Here is an 18,266-nt window from a genome sequence, read left to right as displayed (position 1 = left end):
GAGATCTGGGGCCAGGGAAACAGGCTGGAAGGGAGGTTAGAAGGACTTGCTCCTGGGGTGGAGGTAAGAGGTCAGAAGGCCCCAGCTGGAAGCCAGCTTTTCTCAAAGTTCTGGGCTCTTTAATATTAAAGGGGGCTACTCTCCAGGTGGAGAGGCTCAAGAAGGCTGGGGCAGCCATCTCTGGCTGCTGCAAGCCAAGTGGCCCTCAGGAGGATCACCTCACACCAGCCAGAATGGCTATCATCAAAAAATCCACAAACAGTAAATGCTGGAAAGGGTATATAGTGAAGGGAACTCTCCTACACTGTTGGTGGGAATGTAAACTGGTACAGCCACTATGGAGAAGAGTATAAAGGATTCTTAAAAAACTAAAAATAGAGCTACCATATGACCCTGCAATCCCACTCCTGGGTATATATATGGAGAAAAACATGATCCAAAAGGAAACATTCATCCCAATATTTATGGCAGCACTATCTACAATAGCCAAGACATGGGGCAATCTAAATGTCCATTGACAGAGGAATGGATAAGGATGATGTGGTACAAATATAAAATGGAATATTACTCAGCCATTAAAGAGAATGAAATAATGTCATTTGCAGCCATGCGTATGGACCTAGCGAGTGTTACACTGAGTGAAGTAAATCAGACAAAGAAGGAGATATATGACATCCTTTATATAAAAAGGAACACAAATGCACTTACTTATAAAACAGAAAGAGACTCACAGACTTTGAGAACAAATTTATGGTTGCCGGGAGGAAGGCTGAGAGGAAGGGATAGTTAGGGCATTTGGGATGGACAATGTACACACTGCTATATTTAAAATGGATAACCAACAAGGTCCTACTGTATAGCACATGGAACTCTGCTCAATGTTATGTGGCAACCTGGAAGGGAGGGGAGTCTGTGGGGAGAATGGATACATGTATATGTATAGCTGAGTCCCTCCGTTGTTCACCTGAAACTATCACAACACTATTAATCAGCTATACGCCAATACAAAATAAAAAGTAAAAAAAAAAAGAGAGAATCGGTCAGGCCTATGGCCCCTCTGACTTCCCTGCCACCTGACCAGCTGTGCTTAGTCCTCACCCCTGGTCTTTATTCTGCTGATATGACAGTCTCAGACCCTAGTGACCACTGACCTTCACCCCTCTTCAGACTTGGCTCAGACCTCAGCCACTCTCATTGGGTTGTAACAATCAGTTCAGTTCAGTTCAGTTCAGTTCAGTCGCTCAGTCGTGTCTGACTTTTTGCGACCCCATGAATCGCAGCATGCCAGGCCTCCCTGTCCATCACTATCTCCCGGAGCTCACTCAGACTCACGTCCATCGAGTCAGTGATGCCATCCAGCCATCTCATCCTGGGTCATCCCCTTCTCCTTCTGCCCCCAGTCCCTCCCAGCATCAGAGTTGTTTCCAATGAGTCAACTCTTCTCATGAGGTGGCCAAAGTACTGGAGTTTCAGCTTTAGCATCATTCCTTCCAAAGAAATCCCAGGGCTGATCTCCTTCAGAATGGACTGGTTGGATCTCCTTGCAGTCCAAGGGACTCTCAAGAGTCTTCTCCAACACCACAGTTCAAAAGCATCAATTCTTCGGCGCTCAGCCTTCTTCACAATTCAACTCTCACATCCATACATGACCACAGGAAAAACCATAGCCTTGACTAGACGGACCTTAGTCGGCAAAGTAACGTCTCTGCTTTTGAATATCTAGGTTGGTCATAACTTATCTTCCAAGGAGTAAACGTCTTTTAATTTCATGGCTGAAGTCACCATCTGCAGTGATTTTGGAGCCCCCCAAAAATAAAGTCTGACACTGTTTCTACTATTTCCCCATCTATTTCCCATGAAGTGATGGGACCAGATGCCATGATCTTCGTTTTCTGAATGTTGAGCTTTAAGCCAACTTTTTCACTCTCCTCTTTCACTTTCATCAAGAGGCTTTTTAGCTCCTCTTCACTTTCTGCCATAGGGTGGTGTCATCTGCATATCTGAGGTTATTGATATTTCTGCTGGCAATCTGGATTCCAGCTTGTGTTTCTTCCAGTCCAGCGTTTCTCATGATGTACTCTGCATATAAGTTAAATAAGCAAGGTGACAATATACAGCCTTGATGTACTCCTTTTCCTATTTGGAACCAGTCTGTTGTTCCATGTCCAGTTCTAACTGTTGCTTCCTGACCTGCATACAGATTTCTCAAGAGGCAGGTCAGGTGGTCTGGTATTCTCATCTCTTTCAGAATTTTCCACAGTTTATTGTGATCCACACAGTCAAGGGCTTTGGCATAGTCAATAAAGCAGAAATAGATGTTTTTCTGGAACTCTCTTGCTTTTTCCATGATCCAGCGGATGTTGGCAATTTGTCTCTAGCAAAGCTATTTTTTAAAATAATTTTATTTTTGGCTTGAATTTATCTATTTTTGGCTGTGCTGAGTCTTCACTGCTGTGCGGGCTTTTCTCTCCTACTCTCTAGTTGTCGCTTGCAGGCTGCTCATTGTGGTGACTTCTCTTGCTTTGGAGCATGGGCTCTAGGTTTCTTGTGCTTCAGTAGATGCGGCTCCCAAGCTCTAGAGCACAGGCTCAGCAGTTCGTGGTACATGAGCTTAGTTGTTTTTAAGGCATGTGGGATCTCCCTGGATCAGGTATCAAACCTGTGTCTCCTGAATGGCAGGGAGATTCTTTACTACTAAGCCACCAGGAAGCCCCGAAGAGCTACTTTATGTGGAGAGTTTTTTTTTTTTTTTTAATAAAAATGAAATAAAGAAAACCAAGAATGGTTGGATCCAAACTTTTTTACTCACGAGTGAGTGCCAGCTCATCACTGACTTCCCTCCTAGGGTGAAGGGAAAGACAGGTGATAGTCTCTAGAGATCCTGCTTGGGTGCTTATAGAACCTGCTGGTCTTAGGATGTACCAACCATCACTCTCGACATAAACACCTGCTTCCTCTAGGAATGTACTCCTATCTCTATTATTCTTCCTCTCATATTCTCTGATCTCTCCTTTAAAATCCACAGTCGTCATATTCCCCCACTTGCAATTAAGAAGATATGGCTTTTCAATAAGGAAACTGATACTGCTTTCCACTTTAAGAAAGTGATTTTTTTTAATGGAAGGAGGAACTTTTCTGGCAGGGTAAAAATGCTTAGTTACTATATGTTTTTATATCTGAGAATGAGTAAAATAATCATCAGTATCAATATAAATTCAGTTCAGTCGCTCAGCTGTGTCCAACTCTTTGTGACCTCATAAAATAATCATATTTTATAATATAAATCAAGAAAGTAAATATAGACAAAATCCTAGCTGATGGGGAATATCGGTTATTAAGGGTGAATGGAGCTAATTTAAAACTAGGTTAAAAAACTCTAATTAATGTGAGTCTAAAGGGTGAACACCTTTGTTTCCTATGAGTTTCCTGACTGGGCTATCCCTATTTGATGGACTAGAGTAAAATAAGATGGAGATAGGGAGGCAGCAAATAATACTGGGGCCATGATATCTCTTATTTTCAGCTCCAAGATACAAACAAAATCCAATACATTTCTTCTTTTTCTTTTATTAAAGTATAGTTAATTTACAGTGTTATGTTAGTTTCAAGTGTTCAGCAAAGTGATTCAGTTGTATAGATTCTTTTTCAGATTCTTTTCCATTATAGGTTATTATAAGACCTCAATAATTTCTAATTCCTTCAGAAATAGATACATATAATACTTAATATCATATTAACTTTTCAATGGGCTTCCCAGGTGGCTCAGTGGTACAGAATCTGCCTGCCAATGCAGGAAATGTGGGTTTCAATCCCTGGGTTGGGAAGATCCCCGAGAGATGGGAATGGCAACCCATTCTAGTATTCTTGCCTGGGAAATTCCGTGGACAGAGGAGCCTGGTGGGCTGCAGTCCATGGGGCCACAAAGAGTTGGACATGACTGAGCGACTAAACATCAACAACAACATTTCAATAATGAACTTTTTTGGAAACACAGATCAAACTTAGGGGTGGAAGACCAATATCTCTGAAAAGCTAATAATCCTGTTAAAACAGAATTTTAAATGCCTCTTCTTTTTTTCAAATCGTAAAAGTAGTAAAGACAAAATCAATGTGAGGATGAACAAGTGGAAACTGAAAGTCACTCATGTTTGGGATGGGGGTCGGGAAGGAGCAGGGTCAGGGATAGAGGATGCATACACTGCTGGTCAGCAAGGAACAGCAAGGCCACAGTCTAGAGCCAAAATGGCTGAGTCAGCAAGCTCACCCAGCAGGTCCATTTGGCTTGCAAGGTCCTTGGCCTCAAATCTATAAGCTCATTATCTACCCTGACTCTTCATGCTTCCCATACCTGGCATGGGGGCGCAGGCCAGGTGGGCTCAGAAGGGAGGGTGTGATAAGGTGGAGGTGCAGAGCTGAAGCCAGGGCAGTGGGCAAGTAGGAAGGGGGCTGAGGAGAGAAGTCCAGAATTGCCCCCACCAGTGAGCCAGCAGGAGCCCATGAAAAGAACCCATGGAGGCCTGGTCTGATGGGGAAGAGGATCATGGGGAACAGAGGGAAGAATGAGTGTCAAGGAAGAAAACAGAGGGACCTCTGACAAACCTGCAAGAAAGTCAGAAGGATGAGCAGTGGACAAGTCCACTGGATCTCATTTGGGGTGGTTTTTAAAATAAAAATCTGCTGAAAGTTATACATTCTCATTTAGTATGGAAGGAAAGCAAAAAAGATGGAAATTAAAATTGTCTACAAACTCATCATACAGAGTGGTTAATTCTGTTCCAGGATTTAAAAAAAATAGTTCATGAATGTGAATGGAGGGAGAGTTTCTTCCCCTTCTCTCTATTAAAAAAAAGGGGTATGTGATCTATGAAACAAAAACAGACTCACAGACATAGAGAATAGAACTGTGGTTGCCAAGGAGGAGGGGGGAGAGGGATGGATTGGGATTTTGAGATTAGCAGATGCAAATCATTATATACAGGATGGATGGACAACAAGGTCCTACTCTATAGCACAGGGAACTATATTCAATATCCTGTGATAAACTATAATGAAAAAGAATGAAAAATAATATGTATATGTATAACCAAGTCATTTTGCTGTATAGCAGAAATTAAACAGGACATTGTAAATCAACTATATTTCAATACAAATTTTTAAAAAGGGATGGATTGATATGTATGTATAGGTGTATGGGTGTACATGTATAAATAAATATACATGTATATATGTGTACATGTATGTATATAGCAAAATTATGATCATAGATTATCAAGCTTTCTTCACATATTATAGTACAAACATCTATATTTTTTCCAAATTAATTTTCCTTAACAGCTGAATAATATTCAGGTAAATAGGTAAATACATGCTTGCGTTGAATGGGGCTTCCCAGGTGACTCAGTAGTAGAGAATCTGCCTGCAATGCAGGAAAGGCAGGAGACTCCAGTTCAATTCCTGGATCGGGAAGATCCCCTGGAGGAGGAAATGGCAACCTACTCCAGTATTCTTGCCTGGAAAATTCCATGGATAGAGGAGAGGAGCCTGGCGGGCTACAGTCTATAGGGTTGCAAAGAGTTGGATATGACTGAGCAACTGAGCACACATGGAACCTGATGGCCACCCCAGGGATGTGAGGAAACAGATTCTGAAATGTTTCTAGGCAGTGCTTCAAGGTCATATGTGACTCCAAAGTCTGGGCTTATATATTTTTAGGTTGAACATTTAGACTTGTTTCTGCCCCTCCTATTTTTTTTTTTGGGAGGGGGATGTAGCTTTAAATAGTGGAAATCTACCACTTATTTTGTGATCTGGGGTAAATAATCTCTGTGGATGTGTTTCTTTATCTATAAACTGAGAATAATGCCTGCTTTCTCCATTTCCTGATTTTGCTATGAGAGCACGTGTATAGGAGATTTCACTCTTCTTATGACTTCACAGTTTAATTTTGAATGACTTGGTGGCTGGTGAGGCCACCAGAAGAGCTGAGAGAGGGTGATGGAAAGGTAACAGTCCAGGTGTAGCTGTGCTGCCTTGGGGTGTCTCCTGGACAGGAAGGAGAAGAAGCCCAGATGACTTTGAAGGGCATGATTCTTGCTCTGGAGAGAGGACCAGGTTAGGCCACAGCTTTGGGAACCTTTAGCTTCATGCTGGAAAAATGGGAGGGCTTTTCCAAATGAAAAAGGGCTTCCCTGGTGGCTTAGAGGGTAAAGCGTCCGCCTGCAACGCGGACTCAGGGGTTGAATCAGGGATTCAATTGAACTCAGGGGTTCAATCTCTGAGTTGGGAAGATCCCCTGGAGAAGGAAATGGCAACCCCCTCCAGTACTCTTGCCTGGAAAATCCCATGGACAGTCACAAAGAGTTGTACACGACTGAGTGACTTCACTTTTCCACTTTCCAAATGAAAAGTGGGCAGGCTTTTCCAAATGAAAGTGTATTGTTAGAAAAGAACAAGGCCAAGAGCAAAGCCTTAGGAGACACAGGTAGAAAAAAAGTATTAATGAGGGATGGCAGAAGGGGAAATTGAGGAGGGATACAGGCAAAAGGAAGTGGAAGAGGAACCAGAGATCAAACTGCCAACATTCGCTGGATCATAGAGAAAGCAAGGGAATTCCAGAAAAACATCTACCTCTGTTTCATTGACTACGCTAAAGCCTTTGACTGTGTGGATCATAACAAACTGTGGAAAGCTCTTAAAGAAATGTGAATACCAGACCATCTTACCTGTCTCCTGAGGAATCCGTATGCAGGTCAAGAAGCAACAGTTAGAATCCTGCATGAAACAACTGATTGGTTCAAGATCAAGAAAGAAGTATGACAGGGCTGTCTGCTGTCACCCTGTTTGTTTAACCTATACACTGAGCACATCATGAGAAATGCCAGGTTGGATGAGTTACAAGCTGGAATCAAGATAGGTGGGAGAAACATCAACAACCTCAGATATGCAGATGATGCCAGTGTAATGGCAGAAAGCAAAGAGGAACTAAAGAGCCTCTTGATGAGGGTGAAGGAGGAGAGTGAAAGAGCCAGCTTAAAACTAAACATTAAAAGATCAGATCATTGCATCCAGCTCCATTTCCTATTCTTGGGCTCTAAAATCACTGTGGATGGTGACTGCACACATGAAATCAGAAGATGATTGCATCTTGGCAGGAAAGCTATGACAAACCTAGACAGTGTGTTGAAAAGCAAGGTCCATAGAGTCAAGGCTGTGGTCTTCCCAGTGGTTATGTACAGCTGTGAGAGCTGAACTGTAAAGAAGGCAGAATGCCAAAGTATTGATGCCTTTGAACTGTGGTGCCAGAGAAGACTCCTGAAAGTCTCTTGGACAGCAAGGAGATCAAACCAGTCAATCTTAAGGGAAATCAACCTGGAATACTCATTGGAAGGACTGATTCTGAAGCTGAAGCTCCAGTATTTTGGTCATCTGATGTGAACAGTGGACTCATTGCAAAAGTCTCTGATGCTGGGAAAGATTGAGGGTAGAAGGAGAAGAGGGCATCAGAGGATGAGGTGGCTGGATGGCATCACCGATGCAATGGACATGAACTTGGGCAAACTTCAGGAGATGGTGAGGGACAGGGAGGCCTGGCATGCTGCAGTCCATGGGGTCTCAAACAATTGGACACGACTGGGCAACTGAACAACAACAACAACAGGAAAAATCAGGATTACATACGATCAGAGAAACCAAAATTTTAAAAAAGTCAAGAAAATTCACATTTAATTCCCACCATTTACTGCTCTGGGCTGCTAAAAGTTGACTATTAACTTAGCTCTGCCTGCTTTGTTTGAGATTGAATCAATGAATTAAATCTTAAGGGTGAGAGAGAGGCTAACACAGGTGAACAAATTTCCCTCTTATAAAGTGAAAAATCAATCTAAACAAAGAGTAAAAGCATATTTGGAGAACTAGAAATGAATAAATCTATTCCTGAAGCTGGAAGTTATTAAACTCAAAGTAAATTAACCTTTGCAATTGTCGCCATGCATCTATAAAACCTACCAAATTATTCTTGGGTATTAAGAAAATGTAAAAATATTCTAAGGGCTCCATGTAGGGCTCTCCTGACTGGTGAAGTGGGCCCTGTACATGGGAAGGGCCTGGTGTGGGCCTGTGGTGTCTGACTTCTGGGCAGCTGTGCTGGGAGGGAGAAAGCTCAGGAGAGGAAAAGGGGAGGGGGATGGCAAGAACACGGTGGACGGTGTCAAAAGGAAACATGGGAGTGGTCCTTTTGATATCCCAACACCCAGAATTACTCTGATCCTTTTTTAAAATTACATATGTTTGGGGGAACAATAGAATCAGAATATCTGGCTTCCAGCTCTGGTGCTGATGCTGTCTGGCAGTGTAGCCAATGTTCTTACTAAACATTTCAGAAGTGGGGCTCTTGTTTTCTTACAAAACTTCCTTCCTCCCTAAATAAAGGTCTCTTGCATTTTTCAGGATGGCTTTTGGACTACACTCTTTTGGAAAAGCCCATCTATTCTTGGGACTCAATCTCATTTTCTTCTTTGTACTGTTTTTGCATATTCTATCATGAGCTTGCATTCCTTTGGTTGGAAAATAATGCTACTGAAAGGCAGTAAGTAAGAAACCCAAACCCAAGTTGTTCAGCTCAGTGTCTCGTTATTGTGCTATAGTCTCAACTTCGAGTTTTCTCTTGCCCTTGAGTCCAACTGGTCACCGTGTCCTGGTGATTCTATATCTAGAATGATTCTAAATACTGGAGTGGAAAAAATGCCTAAGTGCACTCTGATAGAGGCAATACTTGTTTGGCACCTCTCTTGACGCTGCTTTTCAACCCTCTCTCCTCTCCATCTCCTCCTCCACCACATTGCCAGGACCCTAGACGTATACATGGCTGCAGGGTCCTTCCAGGACCTTCTCTCCCTGAGAGCTGCTTTGTGCTGCTCTCCTCTTCTTCCCTCCTAAACCAACTCTCACTAGCTCCTGTTTTGGAACCCATGACAGCCCCTCCTTGCCCATGTATTATTGGGCCACTGCAGGAAATGTCTGCAGCTTAAACAGGGCCTTCTGGAGGTAGAATGTCCTAAGGTACCAGTAGGAGCCTGAAGAAGGAACGTTATAGTCCAAGGGCGCTGTGGGAGCTGGTGGCAGATGTAAAGGAGCCTGGTGGCATCTACTGATCCAACAACAGAGTTTACCTGGTAAAGAGCACCGTGTTTCGAGTTTAGACTGGCTTCATATCCACTGAGAAACTGAACATCCCTGAGCAAGTTACTTAACCTCTCTGTGCCTCAGTTTCCTGGCCTATACAATGGGGCTATTTATAGTACCTAACCTATAAGGCCTGTGTAAGTCTTAAATACCATATAAATAGTTAACCTGGTCTCAAATACATTGTATGTGCTTAAATAATATAAAATTAAGTACAAACTCAAAACATCACTATTATTTTACATTCAGTACCAGCCCTCTGGGACTGGACTCTGGCTGGCAAAGACCATTTCTCATCTTGTTTGGTATATGCCACAACTTCTTAAATCTACTTTCTCTTCCCTGTGACCTGGACCCCAGTCTTCTCTCCCTGACTTTCTTAATGTCATTCCAAGCAAACCAAGGAACCAGACTCAAGTGGGGTAGGGAAGAGCTGCTGCAGAGGCCTGCCAGGCCGACAGCCCCCTTCACTTCCCTCCCATATTATTCCCCAAAAATCTGGTTATATCTTCCTAGCATAACCCTCAGGCCCCAAATTAGGAATGTGGGATGTGTGTGCTCACCAGAACAACCCTTTACAGAATTTCCTCCCGCACATGACCCTGGATGCCTCCACCATAAAAACATTAACTGTGAATTTCCATAAAGCTGTGTATCACCAAAATACTTCCTTTTCAGGCTAGAAAATTTTCTCAGAAAGCATATTTTACTTTCAAGAAGACAATCTAGAAACTAGTGGCTGCTCCTGTGGTTTTTCAGCTGTTTAAACCAGCATTTGGATACCACCAATGTCTCTCTCTCTCTTTTTTTTTTCCTGGAGAACTGAATTACAAAATACTGGTTTCTATTAGGGTGTGTCTAGCACTTTCTTTGAGGCCAAGCATTCCATTTTTATAGTCTGCACACTAGATTTTCCATGAACAAGCTCAATTTTATTCCTAGGCAATGATGTTTAGGAAATCCAATATGAACATGAAGACTGTTCTAAGGCAGTTTCAGAATTTGTGCTATGCAGTTGCCTAAAAAGAGCACTTCTGATGTATAAAAAATATGTTTTGGGGGCATGTGATAATATATGTTGGGGAAAAGGGTTCTCACTACTCTTTATGTTTTCTTAGACTGGGCTATCTCAAGAGAACTTATCTGCTAAATTCTTCTTCTCAAGCCTTCATATCTATACTTGTACACAGTACAGCCCAAACACCCACCTACACAGGCATTTTACAGTAAGAGTTGGAAGCCAAGTGACTGAAAAACAAAACAAAATTATGTATATAGTGTCTTTACAGAGATTTACATGTGAATTCAGATGGGAGCCAATGGCAACTCTGGAGGAAAATGAACCAATTAAAGAAAAGTGCTAATGGAAAGTGTAACTATAATTTGGTTTTGCTGACAAATAAAAAAGCAGGTGCCATATTTTTAGGGAAAAATAATGTAGAAAATAGCTTTATATTTACATACACATACACATTCTGTCTCCATCTCCAGAAATTTACACATTGGCCACAACTACCACAACACCCAATTTGACATTCTAAATATGTCCACCCTCTCTTCCTTTTAGCCCTCTAAGGGGCCCCCTGGGCTACGCCAGGCTTCCCATGGACTCCTGTCTGTCCCTTCTTCTCTGAGTCCCTTGGCTCATTCTCTTCCCCGTCGAGATCTTTCACTCCTTCAGGGCTGTCCTCAAGGCCCATCTCCGCCATGAGGCCTTCCCCCAGAACCCCAGACCATTATGCCCCATGCTCCAAACCTGACACTATTAAACAAATTTATTTCAACTCATTTATTTGGCTGCACTGGGTCTTAGGTGCGGCATGTAGGATCTAGGTCCCCAACCAGGGATTGAATCTGGGCCTCCTGCATTGGGAGTGCAGTCTTAGCTACTAGACCACCAGGGAAGTCCCTGAATCCTCCACTATTTACTGCTGATGCTGTCAATTTTACAGATTCATTTTGGGTAGGCATTTTCTCTCCCTATGGGTGCAAGCCTCTTGAGGGCAGGGCCACATCTAATTCCATTTCTTTTTTAAAAAAGAAAAAAAAAACACATTTTATTTGATTTTTGGCCACACCCTACGACATGTGGGATGGATCTTAGTTCCCCTACCAGGGATCCAACCCACACTTCCTCCATTGGAAAGTGGAGTTTTAACCACTGGACCACCAGGGAGGTCCCTAATACCATTTCTGTCTGCTACCATAGTACCCCCCACATACTGAACACAAGACAGATGATGAACCAATATCTATTGGGTTGTATGGGTTGAACAGCTGGGTGCAGATCTGTGAGATCTAGAATGGCTAATTTCATCTGGCTATCTAAACTGCTCTAATTAGGTCCAGATAATGTTCATAGCTGCCCATAGGCAGGGCTGCCACCCCTCGTGAAACATTCCTGGAGAACTGTGGAGGCCACCCGTGGTAGATGCCATGGTGTACGTTCCAGGTCCCCCTTCAGGAATGAAAGGCCTAGCGCTCCACAGCTGCTGGAAGTGCTGCCTGCAGACAGCTCTCAGCTGAAGGGGCAGGTTTGTCCAAGATGCAGGGATGGCCTGCATCTAACGACTGATCATTATGTCAGGGGATATAAAAGCCTAGTCCCTCACCTCAACTCAGTTCTGTAGGGCTTTCCACCTTCAACTTGTTGGGCCTGCTCTGCAGCTCAGCTTCTCCCTCTGCCCAGCCTGGCATCCCTCCCCTTTGTTTGTCTTCCCCAGGTATTGATCCCAAGACCCTCTCCCAGTAAACACATTGCATGCTAACCTCCATCTCAGGGTCTGCTTCCTGGAGAACCAACTTATAACAGCATTTGTAGATCCATCCATCTATCCAAGCAGCCAGCCAGCCAGGCAGTAACCTACCACTGTGTTTAGGGCACACAGGTGGTGTTGATGAGAGGTGATACAGAGGAAAAAGGCCCAGTCTTTACCCTTAGGGAGCTAAGACCAATACCAGAGATGAGACATGTACAGGAATAACTGTGAAACACACAATGGAAAGTGGCTGGTGTCAAGAGAAAACATATAAACAGAGACATGGCAGGATCTAACCTCAGGGCAATGGTGTGAGAGTCTTCCTGTACTGGCTTAAGCTGTGGCCATCAGTACCTGTGTCCTATCTGCCCATCTGATCCCAAGCCCTCCTAGAGACAGAATGGACTGTATCCTTATATCTCTTTTCATGCCCCTATACTTTCCAACACAGAGTCCCAGATAGTGCAAGTGATCTTAAAACACTGAAGCAAAGCACTGAAGGAAAGCGTTGGCAGCCCTACTTTATAGGACAGGATTTTGGCTGTCCATCTGGCCTTTTAGTGCAGAGCTCTCAGGAGGCTCCTCAAATTTCTCGTTCATTTATAATGTCCATAAAACCCTGGAAACATGAAAGCATGGGACAAAGTCCTGATCCTCACAGCAGCCCACGGTGTGGTTGGGGCCGAAGCCCCTGAAAGTGTCCAAAGTAAGGACGAGACCTGGGACTGTGACTGATAGCCAAGTAGTTCATCATTCCCAGGTGGTGTCCTTGCCCATGGTTGTTTGGTTGTTCAGTCCATCAATTGTTAATTTGTTAGGCGACAAATGTTACTGAATAGCCTCCACAAATAACCCAACAATAAGAATCAACAAACTCCAAAACCCCATGATCCTCCAAAACCAATGTCCCAGCATAATTTACTGTGGGTGGGGGGAGGTGCCTTTGAGCGAAACTTTGTTGTTATTCACTTGCTAAGTCATTTCCGACTCTTTGCGACCCCATGGACTGCAGCATGCCAGGCTTCCCTGTCCTCCACCATCTCCCAGAGCTTGTTCCAATTCATGTCCATTGAGTCGATGATGCCATCCAGCCATCCCGTCCTCTGTCATCCCCTTCTCCTCCTGCCTTCAATCTTTCCTGTCTTCCGGGTCTTTTCCTCGCTATTAAGTATCTGATGGAAAGAAAGGAAGCACTGGTCGGGTGGGGAAGTCTGTCTCCTGCATTTCCCTGCCTCAGCCCAACTCAACACGCCAGTCCCTTTGCACTGTCCCTCTCCTTTTACTGCTTTTGTACAATCTGTCACCAACTTCTGCTGTTTGTTTCTCTGAAATGGCATTTGCATCCTTCCTCTTCTGCCTCGCTTAGGGATACCATCCCCTCTGACTGTGTGGTCACACCCTGGTAGCCGAGGCTCCAAGCCTAGGCCATCCCCCTACTTCATGTCTGTCAGACGTGGCTTCTGAAAACACAGCTCTCAGTCAGGGACATCTCTGCTCTGCTATCAGCTCAGCTGGGGCTCCTTCAGCGCTGCCAGGACCAAGTTATTAAGACCCCCTCTAGTAAGTGGCTCTCCCTACATTCATCTAACTTTATTTCCCAGTACACCTTGGTATCCCAGAGGAGGGCATGGCAACCCAGTCCAGTATTCTTGCCTGGAGAATCCCACAGATGAGGAGCCTGGCAGGGTATAGTCCATGGGGTCACAAAGAGTCGGCATGACTGAAGCGACTGTTAGCACACACATGCACACCTTAGTATATGCCCTCCACTCCAACTGCTTCCCTGTTCATCTGTGCCTTTGCTCAGTGGTGTCTGACTTCTGGAACACCTTATCTCCTCTTTGCTAACTACTGAATCCTACCCACTCCTTTGCCACTCTGTCTTCCTGGAACAAGCTTAGAACCTAGGGAATGGGAAAGACAGGGAGGGCAAAGTCAGGAGCCTGCTGTTTTCCCACTTCCTTTATTATCTTGAGGTTTCCTTATCACATCCCAACTCCATCGCATAGAAATGCTTTTCTGTGGCACCTACCCAGGCACAGGGATGCTCCATCAGTGTGACTGCTTCGCGCTAGCTCTGGGTAGAAGGAGCTTGTCTGTTTCAGCTGGGGTAGACAATCTCAGTTTTACAAGTCAGAAAGGAAAGAAACTGGCACTGCTAATGTTTACTTGCTTGTTGCTTCTTAGGAAAGAATCTGAATCAGTGCTGAGTTAATATACCAAGCGCTAAGATTTCTGAGAGATGGATGGTGGGTTTGTCAAAGGAGAGACTGCCAAGTTGGGTCTCTGGAAAGAATCCAGTGTTCCATAAACGCTGTCTCTTTCCTAATCATAGAGAGAACCATAAAACTACAGAGAGGCAAAGGAGAGCTGCAGGCAGCAGAATGACATAGAAGCACCATCCTGTGCTTCTTGAAAAACAGAAAATGCAGATTGGGACAAATCTTATCCACATTCCCCCTTTGACCTTCCTATGCAGGCACTGCTCCATGAGAGAGCAGTACGGCAGATACTGTGGAGATCTTTGGAAAAGGCTCTTGAAAGGGGTACAGTAAAGACATTTCCCCACTCCTCTGCCAGTTTTTGACCAGGAAGGTTATGAGATGGGCAAAAATGGACAGAAGAATAGTGACTATCTCCCCTGTCTCCTGTTACCTTGAAGGGAAAAGGTGAACCAGTGTGTGTGGGGATTAACCACTCTTCTATCGGAAGTGGCATACAAATGGCTAACCTCCAGGTTAGAAGGTAGACTGGATAAGGTGTTCTCTACTTTGTGCAACTTTCTCTAAAGCCAGAAGAGATGGATGGTGAAAGCAGTAGTTTTGAAGGGCCCCATCTTTATGCCTTGAACTAGAACATGAGGATGAGAAGGGGTAACTTAAAAATAACCTCTCCCAAACAAATACATCTGCATGTGTGTGTGCATGTGCACGTGCGTGCACGCACACACACACACACACACACACACACACACATACACAAGACAGAGTGAAAAGGAGAAAATTCAAAACAAATCTTCTCAGGCAATTACATTAATGTAATAATAATGACAATAATACTAATTGTTTTATACATGTTATAAATGTTTTATACATGTTTTATAAATGTTATTAAATGTTATCCCCATTTTACAGATGGGGAAGTTAACTTGCCCATCAGGTGGTGCTAGTGGTAAAGAACCTGCCGGCCAATGCAGGAGATGTAAGAGATGCTGGTTAGATCTCTGGGTTGGGAAGAACCCCTGGAGAAGGGAATGGCAACCCACACCAGTATTCTTGCCTGAGGAATCCCATAGACAGAGGAGCCTGGTGGGATATGGTCCATGCGGTCACAAAGAGTCGGACACAACTGAAGCAACTTAGAACACATGAGGGTAGAGATTAAGACCCAGGTCTTTCTGATTCCAGAGTCCAGACTCAGAACTTTAATACGGTCCATCTTACAGCAAGGCTTTTCTACAAGTTCAGGAAGGAGAGGGCATTGAGGAGGAAGCAGCCCTGCATCTCAGCTCCCTGTGAGGTGGGTACACACAAATACACACGTTAATACTCCAAGACGCCCCACTTCCTCTGCTGTCCTCAGTTACAAACCCACTCAGCTTGCACAGATACAGGTCCACAGATGGATGTCATGTTACTTACAGGGACAAGGATCAGCCCTATGGGTAATTTAAACTGCGTCTGAAGCTGCAACAGGAGTTTCCTTTTGATAGGATGTAGCCACAGCTAGATGATGAATTAGCACTTAGTTTTGAAGGTGTGTCATGAAGACTTTAAGATTGAAAGTGATGAGTGAGACTGAATGCCATTTAGCAGAATGGCTTGTGACATTCAAATAAATGTTCAACTTGTGAGATTCAAGCACACAGAGGAAGAAGAAATGACTGTGGAAAACGGTAAGGCAGAAACAAATGGTGACAGCTCACAGAACCGGCTGCCCTTCTTCATGGGATCCATCCAACCTCGGTAGTCACGGCTCAGCTGCTGTTAGCCGTGTAGCGGTCTTCCACACAAACAGACATGAATCCCCAGGGATATTCCTTGCTGAGCAGGCTGCCGGGAGAAGCAACCAGACCCTTCAGAACTCTTTTCCTCACCTGTCATCCAAGTACCAACTCTTCTGAGTGTCTCCTGCTACGGCCCCCCGCCCCTCCACCACCTTCTCTTCCCCTCCTCTTTCTCAAAGCCTCCTATACTCCCCTTCTCCATCAACTGACATAAAAGCTCTGAGGGTGGGAGCTGGGAGAGCATGTTCCTGAGATTTTGAGAGAGTAAAGTTTCCGTGTCAATGTATCCACCTCCCCTCCTCCTCCTGAACTCTAGAGATATACTTAGATACACACAAACACCCACTGGAACTTTTAAATGATGGGAAGAGATCCACAAGCCACCTGTGAAACAAAAGCTTGGTGCTTTATAGTCATGGGAACATACAGGTTGGAGAAGAGCTCATGTTTATTAATTAGGTCCACACATACCTACAGAAAGCAGGTGGCCCTTGCACAGAGATAGGAGTCCTCACACACAGGCATCTTGACGATGCCACCTTGTTTCTCTGCCATCCTCCTCTCTTCCCACCCAGCTGTAGGTATTTACCACAGCTGCCCTGTGAGGTGCAACAGAAAGGCAGTCACTCCGCCCTTGGCTAGGCCCTGGCTATGATTTATGGGTAAGCCACCTAACCCAGTTCTGGAATATGGAGATAATAACCACCAGGCTAGGTGCTGTGAGGATGAAGGAGAATAATATATGCAGGGCCTTTGGCACAGCTTCTGGCGCTGACCTGCCTGATTCCTGAGCCTGCCTTTCCCACAGGCACGCCTGGGCCGACGGTGCCTGCTGACACTTGGTCCCCACCCTGGGGACCCTGGTCTGAACTGGGAAGAGTGGGGACTAGTCTGGGACCTCGGATCTGTACCCGAGGACCCCAGCTCTCAGGTCACAGGTCTGCTGGCCAGGGCCAGCCTGCAGGGCGGTGTGATGCGAGGGGAGCCACGGGTACGTGTGAGGACCATAGGTCTTCTGCCCCTGGACCCGTGGGCGGCGGGCGGAGCGGGCCAGTGGAGGTAGGTGGGCAGAGCCCGGCGGTAAGTCGACTCAAGGCTGTGGGTGGCTTCCTCCTGTTGCTCAGTATCAGGGAGAGGCGGGGGAGGACATTCATTTTTTTCTTAAGTAAGCATCCACTCATCGTTTCGATTAACTATCGATTGTGACAAGCTGGCTGCGCCCCTTAAAGGAGAAGCTCGGCCCCCGCGCGCCAACGTGTCTGTCTCCCTGGACCCTTCGTGGGGGACCTCCTCCGCGTGTGCAGGGCAGCGATGGGCCAACGCTTCCGCACCGGCTCATCTAGCAACCTCGGGAACCGCAACCACGAGCTGTGGTTTGAGTCCTGCCTGGCCACCCGCGGGGGCATTTTCTTCCCCGAATGTCCTGTCACGCCCTCGGAGCCGGTCATCTGTTCCGCAGCGTCCCTGGAGCTCGGAGTTCGAGGACCCGGCCGGCTCTTGGAAAGTTATTTCAAAAAGCAGATGTGTTGCAACCCTCACTGTAGCAAACTACAGGACACGGATTTCCCAAACCTTGTCACCCGCCCCCCAACCCCAACCCCGGCCCAATACCTCCCCACCCCCTGCCCCGGCCCGACGACCTGAGCCCTGCAGCACGGAGAGCCACCCTCAAACGCACCTACGCTCCCTCCAGCGCCCAAATGCAATGGGGAGAAAACCCCAAAGCAAAGTCAGAGCGCAGAGCCGTCCCAGTCCCGGCCTGGAAAGGATCGGACTGTTGGGGATCGGCCTCCCGCCTGGCAGCTCCGAGAAATACTCGCGATTTCCCGCCCGGGCCTCCCCTCCTCGATGCCCCAGTCTTCCTGGCGGGGCTGCCCCGACCCCTCGTACCTGCGGCGGTCCCGGGCTCGCCCTCGCTTTGCTCGCCTGAATCTGAATCCATGCCGCCGGCTGGCGTCCACAGCCGCCCGTCCGTCCCCGGGGCGTCCGGGGCCGGCGTCCGGACTCGGGCAGCCGCGTCGCACTCCGGCCGGGCGATGCGCGGCGGCCGCGGCAGGGGGCGGCTCGGAAGAGGCCAGCGCGGCCCGCTCTCCGCTCCCCGCGCCCGCCGGCCGGTGCCTGTGCGCGAGGCGAGCGCGGGGCGGAGGGTGGGGCGCGCCGGGAGAGCCGGGAGGAGGGCGGGGAGGCGCGAGCTGGGAGGAGCAGGAGCGTCCGGCGCCCGCGGGCTCCAGACTGGGGTTAAATACCCAGGGGAGGCGCCGCTCCTCCACCCGCGACCCGCAGCCCTGGACTTGCGGAGCCCGGCTAGGTCGCGCGAGTTG

At 46.2% G+C, this 18,266-nt stretch overlaps 1 protein-coding gene across 1 annotated transcript in view; it reads right to left on the bottom strand.

Annotated features, from left to right (window-relative positions):
* The window catches only part of TNFAIP8L3 (TNF alpha induced protein 8 like 3), a 42,821-nt gene extending 24,882 nt beyond the window's left edge, over nt 1–17,939 (bottom strand). The window contains exon 1 of the mRNA XM_052646774.1: nt 17,836–17,939. Coding sequence (XP_052502734.1) covers nt 17,836–17,887 — 52 coding nt within the window. The 5' untranslated portion in view covers nt 17,888–17,939. The remainder of the gene's footprint in view (nt 1–17,835) is intronic.
* Nucleotides 17,940–18,266: the final 327 nt, after the last annotated feature.

The sequence above is a fragment of the Budorcas taxicolor genome, chromosome 10 (genome assembly GCF_023091745.1).
Source record: "Budorcas taxicolor isolate Tak-1 chromosome 10, Takin1.1, whole genome shotgun sequence".
Lineage (NCBI taxonomy): Eukaryota > Metazoa > Chordata > Mammalia > Artiodactyla > Bovidae > Budorcas > Budorcas taxicolor.
This window is presented reverse-complemented; position numbering and strand designations above follow the sequence as displayed.